Genomic DNA, 18879 nt, shown 5'->3' with positions numbered 1-18879 from the left:
ATATACCTTCTGCAACAACAAAGATTAACTTAAACAGAAAAACAGCGTTTAAAGAGATACGTAGAAAAATGTTTCAGAGAAGAGTTATGTCCAATTTGATAAAGGATGTGAAGAAATATAAGCAAAAGGCAAAATATTACAAGAGAAAAAAAGAAATTGAAGCCATTGCAGCAAAGGCATTAGAATTAAAAAGGAAACTATTCATTTTAATTTTGAATAGGATGCGTACATTAGATAAAATGGTTAATGTACTGAAATCACAAAGCAAAAGGAAAAGAGTAGTGAACAGAACAAACTTTTGTAAAGTGTTTTTAGGAAAATGGATGCATAGTTCAAGTAGTGAACCTTTTTTTAATGAAGAGAGTTATTTTCAAAGTAATAGTTTGCTGCATGCAGTTGACACCAGAGGTCGTGCTTATGAAGTGAAAAATGGTTGCATAATGGAGAAGGAGATAATGGTTCCAAGAGATGAGGTACAAGTGATGGCGGATGAGGCTATGGGGAGACGTCCTAAAGCCCCAGTGTACACTTGGAATTGTAGTAGTATTTGCACTGTGCGTCAGGAATCTATTGATAAATTTCGTGAGTTTCTAAGAGAATATAGTAAAAAAAGTGTAAAACAGAAGATTAAGGTGCTTCAAAGTCTAGATCCATGCAGAGTGAGAGAGAATACTGGTTTGCAGGGTCATTCTCTGGCTTGTCTATCTAGAAAAGTGTGTAATAGTGTTTTCCATCATTTTAGGATGCTGGCTGTTCATCATACTGAAATGAGAAAGTTTGTGAGACGGTTGTATTTTGCTAAAAGTCCAGCAATAAAGTTAGATGAATTGAATAGGGCTCTGTTCCGTGGATCGGTATCAGATGTAGAGAAGGTTGTTGATGAAATTCAGTTTTGTTACTTTGGTCCTGAACAAAACAGTGCAGAAAAGGACACAGTAAATGAGGAAGAAGTGGAAGAGAATGTAGAACCCTCTGTAAGTAAGACATTTAATGATCACATAACAAAATTTGAAAAAATCTCTAATGAAAGACCAAATATTACTTGTATTTGTTGCCGCAGAACTCATTATAGAAAACAAACTAGGAATGTTGATCTCTACAGAAAGAGTGAAAATGAAGATAATTATAAGTGGAAAGATTTTGTCACATATATATTTCTAGAAAATTGTTTTGAATTGGGTGAAGATCAGCGTATTTGTAAATACTGTTACAACAAGTTAGAGGAAAATAGAATGCCGACCAGAGCTGTACATAATAATTTAGAATTGGATGTTATTCCTGCCGAACTTTCTGAATTAAATACATATGAGTCTATACTTATTCAATGTGTTCATCCGTTCCAGACCATAGTACGTATGGAGCCCAAAACTGGTAAATTACCTCCTTCAGATTTACTGAGAGGTTTAAAAGGTAGAGTGGTGTATTTGCCCTTGGATTTGAAAAAAAATATGGAAATTATTGATGCAGATACTTTGGAAACTGAACCATTAGTTATTCTGGTTAATGGTGTACCTACAAAGAATAAGAAGATTTGGCAGGAGCTGGTAGATGTACGGAAAGTACAAAGAGCAAATTTGTATTTGAAAAGGAATAACAAATGGTATGAATCAATTTATATAGAAGAAGAAGAAGAAGAAGATTTACAAGAAGACACAGAAACACCAACTGGACAAATTGAAAAAGTGGACAAGTCAAAGGAAGAAGAAATTTATGAACATTTTAGCATACATCCTCTACATTCAAAAGAAGCTATGGGAGACAATATTGATCTGTTTCAGATGAAGAAAGCAAAAGGAACTCCCGTGAGTGTATGGGAGGAGAGCTTGGAAGCTCGATGTTTTCCCCAGCTGTTTCCTAAAGGAAAAGGAGGACGATACGATGAACGTCCAGAACAGATTCCAGCTTCTGAGTATCGGACTACAAGACTATATGCAGAAGATCCCAGATTTCGACAAAGTATTCCTTATTTGTTCCATCTTTTATTTGAAAGCGACTTGTCTGCATTATCATATGCAGTAAATCACATTTTAAAAAGTGGAGTACATTTACAAAATGTGTCTGCTAAGGATTTTATGGAGAAAGTGCAGCACCGAGATGATCATTTGGAAACACAACTGATCAATCTGATGGCTTGTCAGCGTGGGACAAATGAATATTGGTACCGACGCCATGGTGAATTAAAATGCATGTTACGGAATTTAGGAACACCAACATGGTTCCTTACCCTAAGCTGTGCCGAGTACGCTTGGGATGATTTACTGGATTTTCTACGAGAGGCAAATTCAAACATTAAAAACATCGAATACAAGACAGCAGGAGAACTGTGCTCATTGGATCCGGTTAATGTTTGCAGATATTTCAATCATAGATTTGAGGCTATGATGTCCTTCATCTGCAATAAAAAAAATCCACCTCTTGGAGAAGTAGTGGATTTCTTTTGGAGAAAAGAGTACCAGGCAAGAGGTGCTCCTCATATTCATATGCTGTTGTGGATCAAGGATGCCCCAAAGTTTGGAACAGATACTGATGAAGCAGTGTTATCTTACATTGAAGAATATGCAACATGTGCTATACCAAAAAGCACAGAAGAGAAAAAGTTAAAGGAGCAAGTTTTACGTTTCCAAAGTCATCGGTGTGGAACATACTGTCGACGGAAATACAAGAGCAAAGAAAAATACTACACTAAATGTCGATTTGGATTTCCTAGACCTGTTCTTTCAAATGGAAGAGTAAACAGTTTTATGTCATCTGTGAGACATACTATTACAAGAAAATCACCTAAGAATACCTACAACCTAAAAAGAAAAGAAGAATCAAAAAATATAAATGACTACAACCCAGTCATTTTATCCATGTGGAATGCTAACATGGATATACAGTATGTAGCTGACAATTCCATTGCTGTTGCTCGATATGTAACGTCTTACATTACTAAATCTGAAAAAACTGAATTGAAAGAAATGTGGGAAGAGATTTCTCACGAGAAGACTGTCAGTAAGAAGCTGTACAGTTTCAGTTTAAAGATGTTATCGCATCGAGAAATTGGATCCTACGAATGTTCAGATAGGTTATCTTCTGCAAGTCTCTACTCGAAATCAAGAAGAATAATTTGGGCAAGTTTAGGCCTTGCAGCAATGAGAAATCGGGTACTGAAATCTGTTGGAGAAATTGAATATTTGGCCGAGAATGACCCAGAAAGTACAGATATTTTGAAATCAAACATGTTGGACACATATTATCCAAAAAGAAGTCATCATCTGGAGAACATGTGTCTCTATGAAGTGCTGCAGAACTACATTTATTCACGGAAAGCCGCAGAAGACATCAACAATGGAAAATATAAAGTCATTGGTGAGGAAGGATGTTTGGTGAAGCAAACAAAAGGAAGTTTGATAAATCACAGGAAGCTGAGTTGCGACACTACTGACAAAAAGGAATTTTACTACTTGGCTCTTTTACAGCTGTTTAAACCATGGCGTACAGAGGATGAACTACTGGGAGAATTTCAAAGCTATGAAGATTCATTTAATGCTTGCAAAGACAGCATACAATGCAGTACATTCACAACTTATCTGCAAATGTTAAATGAAGAAATTGAACAGGAAACTACAATTGCAGCAGAAGTAGCTAGAGACAGTTCTCAAGACAGCCAAAGTTCAGGAACACTCAGTCAAGATCCCCTAGGACAACCAATCGTTGAAAATGAAGCATCAATAGCCATGAATGAAGTTGAAACGGCTATGAATCAAGCTCAAGAAGAATTTATAGACTTACAAAATTTGGAAAGACAACTGAATGAAGAGCAGCAACAAATTTATGAAGAGATCAGAAACAAAATTGATCACGGATTTCTACATGAAAAAAAAGAGTGCTCATGCACATCATTTCATCCAATCAGGATGTATGTAAGCGGACAAGCTGGAACTGGAAAAAGTTTCCTAATAAAAGTCATCAGAAGCTACCTACAGCAAAAAACGGATTCTACTTTGTCTTGTGTGGTTACTGCTCCAACTGGGTTAGCAGCCTATAACATAAAAGGAATTACCTTACATCGCTTGCTAATGTTACCAGTGGAGCATGAGAACAAAATACAATACAACAAGCTAACTGGAGAAGCATGCTTGGAAGTTTCAAGAGTATTGAAGAAGATGCAAGTTCTCATTATTGATGAGGTGAGCATGGTATCTAACTTAATGCTTGCCTTTGTGCATTTAAGAATGCAGCAAATTCTAAGGACAGACTATGACGTGTTATTTGGTGGAAAACATGTCATAGTTTTTGGGGATCTTCTACAACTTACTCCAGTTAAAGGACAACCAGTGTTTAATACTGTGACACATGAAGACACAAAGAAGTAATTGGGAAGCATCGGTAATGCAAACATTTGGTCCTTCTTTGAGTACAAGGAACTAACTACTAATATGAGGCAAGCAAACGATGAAGAATATGGAAGTATTCTGAAAGATATCAGAATTGGACTACTCACAGAAGTTGGCAAAAAAGCATTACAGAGTCGGCTGCTACATAATTTATTTCCAAAGGAAGAAATAGTTGCAGAGAAGATATACAAGAACATTGCAGAAAAGAAAAGTGTCATCTGCTTAATGCCAACTCTACGTGAATGCTCAATATTCAATGAGGAGCTTTTAAAATTGGAAAAGGAAGATATCAGGAAATTGGAAGCAGTGGACAAAATTGAGGATGGAAGAATTACTATCACATTAACAGGCACACTGAAAAATAAATTGGATTCACTAGAGAAGAACATTTCCAAAACAGCTGGATTAGAAAAAAATCTATATGTTTGCATGAACTGTAGAGTATTTTTAAGGAGAAATTTGGATGTTGAAAAAGGTTTAGTTAATGGAGCTATGGGAAGAGTTGTGGGTTTTATTAATTATCAGAAAAAAGATGGAATTGAATGTTTAAAAATAAAATTTGATCAGATAGAAGAAGTTAAAGACATTTGTCGTTGTTCAGTTCGTTTCATGCTTGTGAAAGACTTATATGTACGTAGGAAGCAGTTTCCGTTTTCTCTAGCATATGCTGTAACTATTCACAAGTCTCAAGGATTGACTGTAGATTGTGCTTTTGTGAACATTGGTTCAACTGTGTTCAAAGAAGGTATGGCTTATGTAGCTTTGTCACGAGTGAAAACATTATCTGGTTTATTCATGATAGACTTTGATGACTCAAAAGTTAGTGCTGATACAAATTGTGTAAAGGAGTATAATAGATTAAGAAGAACCTATGCTCCTCATTTAGGTCAGTATCCTGTGTTGGAGAAACGTGTAGTTTCTCGTAAAAGGAGAAATGAGAATATCTGTAATGAAGATGTAGAGAGGAGGAAAAAAAAGAGGAGTGATGTAATTGCAAGCAAAAAGAAAAAGGAAAATGAAGAACAGGGTGTAGGATGTCATTTTGAAAATAGCTCTGGTGTCAACTGCTACGCTAATGTAGTGCTGAATGTTGCATTTTATCTGGAAAGTATGCAAGAGCAGATAATAGTAAATCAGGGAAAAAGATTCTGTTCTGAGTTGAGTCTCCTTTTTCAAAAGCTGAGTAATGATAAAACTCAAATAGAAAGTGCTACTGAAATTACAAAACTTTTAGATGTATGTTCAGGACGAACACAGTTTTCTCAAAATGTACAGCAAGACGCACAGGAATTCTTGATGTTTTTTCTTCAGGTACTGGAAGAAGAAGGGGTTCCTATTGAAAATTTATTTGGTCTCTCTTATAAATGGGAACATAGTTGTGAAAACTGTTACAATATATGTGGCTCTAATGTTGATTCTGAAAGGTTTATTTATTTAACATTGCCAGAAAGTAAAACAGTCACTTTTGCTAAATTAGTTAAAGATGCTAATCATAGCATGGAATGCAGTGAGTGTAAATCTGAAATGTTTTCAACGTTAATTTTAAAGGAATACGGACAATATGTAATTTTAATGATGCAACGATGTAAAGCTGATGGTTCAAAATTAGATACTTTAATAAAGAAGTTTACAGGACAGCAATTATCAATTTCAGGAAAAACTTTTGTAACAGTTGCAATAATTTTCCATGAAGGACCTACTGTTACTTCTGGACATTACACAGTTTATCTTAAATGTGAAAAAGGCTGGACACTGTGTAATGATTCCCAATTGATTTTCAAGCAACGTTTGCCTTTTGACTTAGCAAATTCCTATCTAATCTTCCTGAAACCTAAATTTTAGAGAGACTTGGCAAGATGTGTACAAAACAATTTTACCATTTTATTGGATTACCATTGGAATTTTCAAAAAAAATGATTTTTCAAATTATCATTTGGCCTAATGGAAAGGTAACCAATTGTAATGTGGACTTTTTAAATTTTTAATGAAACTTTGGAAAACCAAAAATTTAGACAAAATCGGTAACATCTGCACAATTTAAATTTTGGAATGTTATTGGATTGCCATTGGAAATTTATTCAAAAAAGATTTTTAAAATTACTATTTGGCCATGAGGAAAAGTAAACAATTGTATTGTGAACTTATTTAATCCTTATTTAATCTTTCGGAAACCAAAATGTTACAGAGAATCGGTGAGATCTGTACAATTTAAACTTTTGAATTTTATTGGATTACCTTTGGAAATTTAATCAAAAAAGAATTTTAAAATTACTATTTGGCCTAAAGGAAATGGAACCAGATGTATTGTGGAGTTATTTGAGATATATTTTTGTGATTATACTTCTGAAACAAAAATGTCAGACGGTATTTTAAAGAAATAAGTATTGATATTAGTTGATATTTTTTTAGAATATTATGCATTTCTATAATGTTATGTTTAAGTTAAAAGAGATTCTGGGCTTTTTTTATACAATCTTTGAGATTATTTTTTTTTTGCCCGCTGTTAAATGATGAATGCAATTGCTTTCACAATTTATAGTGAAATGCAATATATTCTGAAAACAGCAAAAAAAGGCAAAACATTTTTGGGGAAAAATATGTAAATACGTGTACTGTGTAATATATTGATTTATTAAATATTAATACTTTTTTCTTTTTTTTCAGATTGTGAAAGAAAATTTTCAAAAAAAACCAACCATTTTTTCAAGTAATTTCAATTACATTTTAATTAAAAATTAAATTGTTGGGTGGGACAGGTAACTGAGAAATTAGAAGGTCTCTTTCTTCCACTTTATCTCAAAAAGATTTTTAGTATTTAGTTATTAATTCCTCAAGGATCTTGAGATGTGGTAATTGATTTTTAGTGTTTTAAAAAAAAAAAAAAAATACGCTTACGGTAAAAAAAAAAAAGTTTTAAAGAAAAAATAAAAAAAAGTTGAGAGGTAAGGTTGGCTCTTAAAAGAGCCGTTGTGTTCATGCAGGGACAGAGGAAAGGAAGTATGGGAACATTAGCTGGTTGGACATTTGTGCTGATCTATTCTGTTGTTAATGAGGGAAACACTGGTCTCCCTATGAACAATTAGATCATGGCAAAATGAACACCGCATAGTTACCCTACCAAACCGAGGGTTCATTTCCAGAGGTTCAGAAAAAGGTGAATGTGCCCCCACAGATGAAGGGCTCTGCTGAGCTTCCGAAGAAGGACTCGGCTGAGCTGCTGTGGATGTGCTTGCTCGACTTACTGAAGGGTTGCCCCTAGTATGTCGTGCATGTGTCCTAGGATGCACATCCTCAAGGTGTCTCAACATAGTGTGATTCCCAAAGGAATTCTTCTTGTTGGGATTACCTCGCGAAAGTACACGCTGGCACAGCTTGCAAGTCACCAAGGCAGCATTGACTTTTTTCTCATCCTCTGGAAAACTGAAATACTCCCATATGAAAGAGCTCTTCTGTTTCCTCTTTCTCTGCCTGATGGTGGTGCTGCTAGCCTCACTCTCAGCAGAAGAGTGCTGTTCTGCCATCGTATCACAAAGACAAGTCAGCTCCTTCTCCTAAGGGATCACAAGCAGAAATGAGGGGAATGGGTGTGGTGTAGGAGAGTTCTAGAACTGAAAGTAGTTTCAACCAATCAAAAGTTGTGTTTCATGATCACATGACCCACCGTGCGCGTACGTTACGCTTACGGTGCGCTTACGGTAAAAGTGCGCATGCGCGTAAAAAAGACTCGCGCGCATGCGCAAAAGAGTCACTCTACAACACTTCCGCGTAACGTACGCGTGTAGCGTACACGCCTACGCGCCCCACGCACAGTACGTGCGGCTACGCAAATTGCGTAACTATACGCAACCAGAGTAGATAAATTACGAACATTGCGTAAACCGTACGCTTACCGTACGCTTACCGTACGCGCAATAAAAAAAAAGAAAAAAAATTATTTTCTATGTTATACTAATATATCTTACCTGTTTGGTAAAAAAAAAAAGAGAAAACTTGATATATTGCATATTTTTTTTAAAAAAACAGTGTTTTAAGAGAATAAAAAGTTTTTAAAAACCTTGTTTTTTAAAAAAAAAAACACATTTAAGATAAGAATTTATAATAAAAAAATCATACAAAATCAATAAAAAAAAATATGGGAATCACATATGTTATAGGTAAGAATTAGCATTTAAAAAAACCATACAAATTCACTGAAAAAAACATGGGTTTCACACACGTTATAATTAGAAATTAGCATTTAAAAAACCTTGCAAATTCACTGAAAAAACCATAGGTTTCACACATGTTATAGTTAGGAATTAGCATTTAAAAAACCTTGCAAATTCACTGAAAAAACCATAGGTTTCACACAGTTAGCTGGACATTTCACTCGTAAAAAACCAATGAAATTTCCCCGTTATAGTTAGTTCAGCTAACTATAACTCGCGCGCCCGCAATGCACTACTGATGAAGTCACATATTACATCACTCATGACATGGTCACTGACATCACTCATGACATTACTGATGACATCTCAAATGGTTTATGGTTTTTTCACTGAATTTGCAAGGTTTTTTAAATGCTAATTCCTAACTATAACATGTGTGAAACCTATGGTTTTTTCAGTGAATATATATATATATATATATATATATATATATATATATATATATATATATATATATATATATATATACATACACTAAATACATCAGATTACTATAACCATTGTAGACTTTAATGAGCACACAGACACACTCACACATCACAATGCCAATAATCAAAGAAAACACATCACCCGCATCATAGCCCACTCCAGACTGGGGGATTCACAGCCGGGGTCAAGAGACTCAGCAAGCCGGGTTCCTACACTGAAGTAGACGCGTCCGCCTCCATTCAGGTCCAATACCCCACTTTCCAAGTCAACAAACCCCAGTTTTATCATTTCAAAGCACTAGAAGTTTCCGAGAGGACGTCCTCTGTGCCAAGGAAACTTACCGGAGTTGGACACTTTCTATGCATTCATTCCAAAGGCAAAAGAGTTCGGCCGTATCCTTCTGCACTCTCACATGTTCCAGCCCCTTATTTTAATGAAGCTTGAGAAAGTGGAAAACAATCTCCAAAAGTACAGAAAACAATCTTGAACGTGGATAGCCTAAACAACGTGAGTAATCAAGGGGCCTGCCTGTGTGCGCAAAAGTTCAAGCTAGACAGAGTCAGAATTCAAGATGGCAAGAGGCATGCCTAAGCCAATAGTAAGAACTTGATAAGACTTCCCAGTGTACAACACAATGCACATTTGTGTACCACTGCCTATAGCATCACACACTTCATCTCCCAATGTACAACATAATACACACTTGAACACAACTGCTTAGAACCCTGCACTTTGAGACCAAGATGTGCATTCCATCTGGCTCTCTCTGGCTCTCTCTGGCTCTCTCTGGCTCTCTCTCTCTCTCTCTCTCTCTCGCTCTCGCTCGCTCTCTCTCGCTCTCTCTCTCGCTCGCTCTCTCTCGCTCTCTCGCTCTCTCGCTCTCTCTTGCTCTCTTGCTCTCTTGCTCTCTCTTGCTCTCTTGCTCTCTTGCTCTCTTGCTCTCTTGCTCTCTTGCTCTCTCTCGCTCTCGCTCGCTCTCGCTCGCTCTCGCTCGCTCTCTCTCGCTCTCTCTCGCTCTCTCTCGCTCTCTCTCGCTCGCTCTCGCTCGCTCTCGCTCTCTCTTGCTCTCTCGCTCTCTCTTGCTCTCTCGCTCTCTCTTGCTCTCTCGCTCTCTCTCATATATATGTTCTGTTCCTGACAAGGCCATGCTACTCTGTGAAAGCACTTCCACTGTGCAGCTACAAGGAGACACGCCAAAAATCTTCAAGGAAAAGTTCACATGCAGGAAAAATGATGTCGTACATTCAAGCTAGGGTTAAGTAAAATACCAAAAGGCAATTAAAACAGTGGTAGTCAAAGGTCATCATGTGGTCCCAATATATGGAAGTGCCTCTGGCACTACATCTCCGAATATCAACAATTTTTCTGATCGGATTCTGACCAAATCCATCCACCCTTTTGCGATGTGGGGGTGAATTTCCCCCTCAACTAACAAATAACATCTTTTAGAGTAAAGACAAATGTACTCACTGAAGTTCTGCAGCCTGGGTAGAACTCACGTGCTGCCATTCAGCAAAGTCCTGAGTGACATCTTCATAGGCGCCTGAACAAAACATGATTCCTGTTCACCTGCAAATAGACGGGTAGCATGATGCCACAGACCTACCCCAGACAACCCTGCTTTTTTGACGCATTAATCTACGCCGGAGACCCTGGTGGATCAGACCTCCACTAGCCTGATCAATCCAAAATGTATTTCTATCACCCCTCCACATAAGGAGCTGAAGAGACTTAAGGCATTTGTGAAACAAGTGTTCTCTTCATCTAGCCTTGCCCTTCGGTCAGTGTCAGACCAGTAGCCCTGGAGGAATTCTGCTCTAATGTGGCACATTCCATTCAGGATGGCCAGTATGTTGCCAAATATGAATATTATTTATAATATACTGTTAGGCAGAGCAGTCTTGAATAGAGTTGCGCTCCGCCTTCATTCGTGGGTGAGATCTATGGCCTTTTCGGTCTGCTTTCATGTATCACTCATGAATAAGCCTTTTGACATGACTCTCCTCTTTGGAGAGAAAGCAGTCTCTTCACACACCACAGTTTCACTCCTTTCCAGGCATTGCCAGGGGTTTTGCTTGTAGGCAACGCCTTCCTACTGACCGTCAAGAGAAGACTGGTGCTGGTCCTGATTCACAACATGACTGCCATGTGATACTGAAATAAGAAGGGCAGAGTTGTGTTCTGGATCCTGTGCCACGATGCTCTTTTTCTCTGGAGGTGGCTGGACAAGCAGACTATCTTTTTGGTATTTACTTAACAAAAAGATCCATCTCTTAAGGGGAGAAAAGAAGGAAATTCAAACCTGGGTTATATGGGTGTAAATGTCCCACAATGGTTGGACATACACAAAGGTGTTTAAATACCCCTCACACACCAAGAATGACCAGTGGTGTCATGCTTCATCATAGGGGTCTTCCCGCCCCGCTGCGGGACGGGGCGTGCTACGACCTACGAATACGTGGGAGCACTGATAATAAAGTGCTATGTGTAGTGCAGTGGGAGGGTCTGGGATAGGTGTGAATGTGAGTTAAAAAGGACCTGGCCCCTAGGACAAAAGAACTTTAATAAGTCGGAAGGGGCTGGTACTAGTAAAAGGGTGGTGCGGAGACTTCCTACTCAATGTGTGGTGTTCTCCTAGTATGTTGTCGACATGTTTCGATGCTAGGCATCTTCTTCAGGACAGGGTTAAGATCCCTCCTATGTGCGCATATTGGTACTCATGATAAGTTTATCAATATAAGAGAAAACATGCGTGAGTATACAGTACCTAATGGTATTCGTATTTAATTCTGTAAGAAAAATAATAAAGCAAATTACTCGTTCAGATTCCCAGGAATTGTGAACATCGTACAATTCCTGGGAATCTGAACGAGTAATTTGCTTTATTATTTTTCTTACAGAATTAAATACGAATACCATTAGGTACTGTATACTCACGCATGTTTTCTCTTATATTGATAAACTTATCATGAGTACCAATATGCGCACATAGGAGGGATCTTAACCCTGTCCTGAAGAAGATGCCTAGCATCGAAACATGTCGACAACATACTAGGAGAACACCACACATTGAGTAGGAAGTCTCCGCACCACCCTTTTACTAGTACCAGCCCCTTCCGACTTATTAAAGTTCTTTTGTCCTAGGGGCCAGGTCCTTTTTAACTCACATTCACACCTATCCCAGACCCTCCCACTGCACTACACATAGCACTTTATTATCAGTGCTCCCACGTATTCGTAGGTCGTAGCACGCCCCGTCCCGCAGCGGGGCGGGAAGACCCCTATGATGAAGCATGACACCACTGGTCATTCTTGGTGTGTGAGGGGTATTTAAACACCTTTGTGTATGTCCAACCATTGTGGGACATTTACACCCATATAACCCAGGTTTGAATTTCCTTCTTTTCTCCCCTTAAGAGATGGATCTTTTTGTTAAGTAAATAATTTGAAGTGGAGGACGCATCCATCTCTGAAGCCCATGAAGGGCCATCCCTCTACACTCCCCAATCTTGTTACTAGTATCTTTTTGGTATTCATTAACTTAGTGGTCTTCAGAGTAGATGAGCCTAGCTTATGTCAGCTGGTCGACCACAAGTGGCACCTCCATCCCAAGTTGGCACAGGGCATCTTCGATCAGTGAGACATGCCCTGGGTAGATCGGTTCACCATCGCAGAGAAAGCATTGTTGCAGCTTTGGCACACTGGACTTTCCTTCAAAATGGTAATTAAGAGATGCATTTCATCTGCATACACGGGTCTGTATGCATTCCCACCACTGTCTCTCCTGTCTTCAGTTCTGAGGAAAGACAGGACAGACTGCCCAGACCAAAGCCATCTTATTAGTACTGGCATGGGCCTGGAGACTGTGGTAACCAGAGCTCCTGAGAATGTTCCCCCTCAATCTGGCTACCTCTTTGGGAGGACCTCCTGTCAAGGAAAGATCCTGCATCCGAATCAGTGCAACCTACACCGCTATACATGGAGATTTAGTGGTGACCAATTAAATTATTTTACCTTGTAGCCTGAAGTTGTGGATGTCATTCTTACTGCCAGGCGTCAGTCCACAAAGTCCATCAATGCCAGGTGCTGGGAAGAGTTTGTGGCCTCTGAGATATTGTTTGTTTTGTCACTGGCCCAGCAGAGCCTTGTGGGGGAAACAATTAAGGGCGTGTTGTTGTCCCTTTCTGCCTTTTTATGTTTGCCTGAGCAGCCCTCTCTTTTTATGTCACCGGTTGTAATCCAGTTTTTGGATGTCCTGACATATCTTCCTTTCAAAAACATTGGACGTAAATCTGATCTTGACGTTTGATACATGCATGCCCACAATTTGAGCTTATGTTTAGTTGTTAAGCTATGGCTTCTGATAATCCAGATGGTCTTTCTTATTGCCATCACTTCTGCGCACTGCATGTGTGACCTACAAGCGCTCTTGATACAAACTCCATACAGCACTTTCTTTCGAGACAAATTGGTGCTGTGGGCTTTGCCTGACTTTCTGCTAAAGGTGGTATCGCCCTTCCATGTCAGACAATCGATTACCCTGCCAACATGTTCTGCTTTCCCACACCGCTCGAAAGAGGTGGGGAGGCCTCATCGGCTTGACCCCTAGGGAAATTTGAGATTTTACATTGATCGTATGAGACACCTCCATGTGGATAATCAGCTTTGTATGGGGTTTGCTGGGAACAAGAAAGGTAAGGTGGTGCAAAAGCGGATTTTGTCCAGGTAGTCCTCTATATTAAAACCTACTACACAGTAGCGGAGAAGGTACCTCTAGGAGGTCTGTAGGCTCATTCCACCAGCATCAAGATCACTATTTCACACCGGACACTCGCAGCCAGACTTCACGATGCGGGAATACAAGGAACCGCCCTCAACTGGATTCAATCCTGCCTCTCCGGCCGAACCTAGAGGATCAGACTCCCTCCCTTCCTCTCCGAGCCCACCGATACCAACTGCGGAGTTCACCAAGGATCATCGCTCAGCCCCACGCTCTTCAACATCTACATGGGCCCCCTCGCCTACATCGTCAGACATCAAGGGCTTAGCACTGTATCCTACGCCAACGACACCCAGCTCATCCTCTCACTCACGAAGAACCCCGAAGACACCAGACTGTTTCCAGGAAGGAATGTAGAATGTGGCAGCCTGGATGAAAGACAGCTGTTTGAAGCTCAACTCTGAGAAGACCGAGGTCCTCCTCCTCGGACCCTGCACCTCTGCCTGGGACAACACCTGGTCACCCGCCGCCCTCGGGAGCTCGCCCACCCCCACAGACCATGCATGAAACCTTGGCTTCATCCTCGACCCCTCCGTCTCCATGAACCGTCAGATCAACGCCGTCACCTCCACCAGTTTCAACTGCCTACGCATCCTCCGCAAGATTTTCAAATGGATCCCTCTCGACTGCAGGGGAACCGTCACCCACTCACTCATAACCAGCAGACTGGACTACGGCAATGCCCTATACGCCAGTATCAACAGAACCCTCCTACACAAACTCCAAACCACTCAGAACTCCGTAGCCAGACTCATCCTCGGGACACCACGCCACGAACACATGACCCAACACCTACAGGACCTCCACTGGCTCCCCGTTGAGAAGAGGGTCACCTTCAAACTCTTCACCCAGGCCTACCAATCACTCAACAACATTGGAACCAAATACTTCAATGAAAGATTATCCTTCCACGCACCCAAGAGGAACCTCCGATCTGCCGACCTCGCCCTGGCAGAAGTCCCCCGCATCCGCAGAAACAGAACAGGCGGGAGAGCCTTCTCCCACATCACAGCCAAGACCTGGAACGAGCTCCCGTGAACATCAGTCGCTCCCTGACCCTGAACACGTTCAGGAAGGACCTCAAGACCTGGCTCTTCAACTAATCCGAAGCTGCCCCCCGCCACCCTCAGCGCCTTGAGACTCTCACGGGTGAGTAGCGCGCTATACAAAACCCTGATTGATTGATTGTCTATAATGGTGTTGGCAAACGGGGTGCCAGTCCTGGACATCTGCCAGGCTGTGATGTGGGCGTTGATGCACGTGTTCATGAAACACTACTGCCTTGACAATCTGGTCAGATGGAAGGGTCATTTTGCCTGCTCGATCCTTCAAGGCGTCCTAATCGGAGAGTTTTCACCTTTTGGGGGCACTACTATGGTATCTGTTCAGAAAGTAAACAATCTACAGTTAGAAGTATCCATCAGATGAACGAGTTACTTACCGTGGGTAATGCTTTTTCTGGTGGATCTAATTGCAGATTCTCCTCCTACCTCTCTATACTGTGGAGTGGACTCATAAAAATGTTCCAAATTGCACTTGGCACACATACCTTCAGTGTGTTTGAAGTAGTCCTTGACTGAGGGCACAGAAGGAGAAAGATTAAGAAACTGGCGTCTGCCTTCAGGGATTGTGCTTATTTGCATCTTCGCTCCCATCACTTCCGGGACGGTATGAAGTCACCAGAGAGCCATATGGTGCCGCTTGCCAGTGTGGGAGACATTGTTGAAAAAATCTCCAGATTCAGTCTGGCACTTGGGAATAGTCTAGAGGTGAGGAATATGTGGCCTGATGGTATCCAACTGAAAGAGTGTTAAATACCTACATCTGAGTCTTTGAGCTGCATACCTATCTAACTGGGTCCTTTAAAGGGTACACTACAAGATCATGCAAGAATTCGAGTTTTCTTTGACATCCTTTTCAGTCCTTAAAGTTTCTTCATGGCAAGTGTTAATCTCCAAGTGTCTACTGATGTGTCTATTAAGTGAAGCAATTAAGAAGGAGGATAGTGCTGATTTACACTTGGAGAATAATTAGCCTCAGGCATGTAATATGACTGGTCAAGTTCCTTTCATGATAATTGGCAGCCACTGTCACTTTTCTGTAGAGTAACCTCCATGTTTGTTGGCCAGGCTGCCTATGACCTTCACCAGATTGTGTATCGCTGTGCCATGACCTGGAAGGAAAAGGCTCTGTGCCGAAGAGGAGATCTTCCTCCCACCCTCACAGGGCCTCTCAGAAAACATGTGACCTTCCAGATACCCGGCAGTCCTACAGCACGGGGAAAAGCCACTACTCTGCCCACTACAAAACCTGAACTCTCCCCTGTGTCAAGTGGAGAATCCTCAATACTAGTGAACGCCGGGGATGCACCGCTGCACTTCTTGTAAGTAACAACCTGATGTTTTGCTGTTTCTTTATTGTAGCTCCTATCGTCTCGATGCATGTTTGTGTGATTCTGCTGCTCTGTTATAAAGTGCTGTAGTTTTTCCATTTTAACAGTCCTTTCCTTTCTGTGGTCAGTCTTTTGAATACTCTTGTAGCTATTCAGGCTACTTCTCTGCTGCCTGTTTCACCTTTCACCAATTTCCTTTTTTTCACTGTTTCTTTTTTGCTACATCATAGATGTGGTTATTATTCCTTTTAGGCTATCCTTTGCCAAAATTGCATGTTTAATTGATTCTCAGGTTTGAATATGCTCGTTGTCAGTCAGGTTTCAATGTTAATAGAGCAGTGTCTCATACAATTCAATCAAAATGAAAGACGTGCTATATGTAATCCATTCACTTCATTATGTGATCCGAACTCCAGCCAATGAATGGAAACTACTCTGAGCTCCAACTCGCCCATAAGCTGATCAGCGTAGATTGTCTACCATAGGTAAGTTGATGTCTCAGCTCTTCTCTTTGGATTTGCACATTTTTCTTCATTTTGATGATCACTTCTATTCCTTCGGGTCTGTTTCACGACAATTTACAGGAGGTAAGCAGTATTTTATGCCTCTTTTGTCGTTTGACTGGCTGTACACCAAGAACTTTGTTGGCTGACGCCCCTAGTAAGGCCAAAGGCTCATTTAAACTTTGCCACTCCTGCAGGGCCAGAAAGATCTATCATAATGGACCCCTCCTCTCACACACACGCACACACAAAAATGCCTGCTATGTCATCATCACTCTGGACATGTGGCAAGAAGATGCAAAATATGCCAAAATGTAAATCACTAAATTCTAAATGTTGGAGAGGCAAGTATCTTGGGTACACTTTTGCTAGACACTGTGTCCTCTAACGGTGCACCTCCTTCGAAGTTTAAAAAAAAAGAGCTGGGGTTGGCATGAGCCTCACCTTGGGAGACTGTCTCGTCCACTGCCCTGAAACCCTCAGAGCCTGTCTTTTAGGCAGACTCCTGATGTGGGTAGTAAAGATTTAGAAATGTAAGCCCATCGGCACTTTGACAGGAGCTCCTCAGCTCTTCATGTTAAAGATGCCTCTTCACCATCAACAACCCTGTTGAAGTCCTCATCAACATTCCCAGGTCAACAGCTATGCAGTCCACTTGACAACTAAAGTCTTGTTGTCGGCTTCGAAGTTGAAAGTCTTATCGACAGGAACACTGACAATGATTTTGTTGGCCACTGCCTCATTAGTGGTGACAACTGCTTCATCTCTGTTGACAGAGACCATACTATTCATGTCTCCTCCATCGACCCTACCATTGTGGATAGTGCATTTGCAGCCAACTGTCATCCAGTGCTAGCCCAAAGTCCTCTGCCATTCAGCCTCTCTTTCATTTTGAACATTTCACAGAATTGCAAGGATACCCGTAATTTATCTGCAAATATTGGAGGAACTTGTCTGGCCCAGAGGGTGCAGATTTCTTAGGAGGAGACTGTGATCATAAGTAAACCATTTATGTGCTCGGAGAGGCTTCATGTTGTTAAGGAACATGATAATCAAGCCAGAGAGTCTGTTGATCAGGACATCCACTTCATTCCTATTTCTGAGCAAATGTATTAAGCTCACTAGGCTATGGTCAACCTACCTAGCCACATCCTTCTATGCTTCCTTGAGCATTTGAAGCCCAGAATGGAGAATTTCTGTGATTGTCGATCTCCACCATGCTGCTACACACAATCAATGACTTTGCATCGTTCACCATTTCTGCCAGTTCCACAAGCTGTTTCTTCACAGCGTGGCGCTTCCTGTTACAGATAGCTTCTAACAGCACTTTTGCTTCTGCCAGAAAGCACGTTGCAGCAAATACCTGTGTATTTACTTACTGAGCCTCAGTGAGAACAATGATGCCTTGCCCCAGAGGAGGCAGAGGAACATCACATTGATTACATGGTCAGGGTGATGACAGTGGTGATGATGATCATGAGAATGTTCTTCCAAGTGAAGCGGTGCCAGAACTTGCTGGCGATATTATGGGTCAAAGATGAGTCTATGTGAGTCATAGTCATTTACTTACTTGATCACCTGTAGGAGGAATGATCTTTTTACACGAAGAACTCCGCTACTGGCCCAAAGCCCATTGCCAAACTTGACAAAAAAAGAAATGGCATCTGCCGTTCCTGTGGCCATTTTCAGCGTCTATTCCATCAAGACTGACAGATAAGCCGAACTGCACAGAGGACTAAATGTGCCTGCTTTGTAACCTTCAGGAAGAAAAGTGTTTACAGCTACTATTCAACGTTCAACCTCAAATCCCTAGAGTGAAGTTCCTCTCTATCTTTAAACCCAATGCCAATGGTACTATAACACGCAGGTTGGATTGTGGGCCTGGGTTCTGTGCAAAGAGGCTCGTTGTCTATGGAGTTGGCTGGAGCATCACTTTTCTTCATTGTGAACCACTTGCTGAGTTCCTTAAATGCCAGGGCAGATAAGCTCAGCCGGTAGAGCTTTGTGCTTCATTAATAGTGAGATGGCTCAGGGCATCTTCCAAGAGTGGTGGGTTGAGAGAAATACTGGCTAAATCTTTTGGCCACTGTCAAGAACGCACAGTGTCAAAACGTTTGCGTGTTGGAGTTCTTGCAAAAACTCCTTTTAGGACACTTAGTGCAGTTTTACAGGAGCATGGGATTCTGAT

General features: G+C 40.8%; 1 protein-coding gene across 2 annotated transcripts in view; it reads left to right on the top strand.

The window, feature by feature from the left end:
• The window catches only part of SFI1 (SFI1 centrin binding protein), a 531261-nt gene that overhangs the window by 379399 nt on the left and 132983 nt on the right, over positions 1–18879 (top strand). For both annotated transcript variants that reach the window (XM_085635878.1, XM_085635877.1), the window contains exon 26: positions 15926–16179. In XM_085635878.1, coding sequence (XP_085492004.1) covers positions 15926–16179 — 254 coding nt within the window. The remainder of the gene's footprint in view (positions 1–15925; positions 16180–18879) is intronic.

Source organism: Triturus cristatus, chromosome 11 (assembly GCF_964204655.1).
Source record: "Triturus cristatus chromosome 11, aTriCri1.1, whole genome shotgun sequence".
Lineage (NCBI taxonomy): Eukaryota > Metazoa > Chordata > Amphibia > Caudata > Salamandridae > Triturus > Triturus cristatus.
This window is presented reverse-complemented; position numbering and strand designations above follow the sequence as displayed.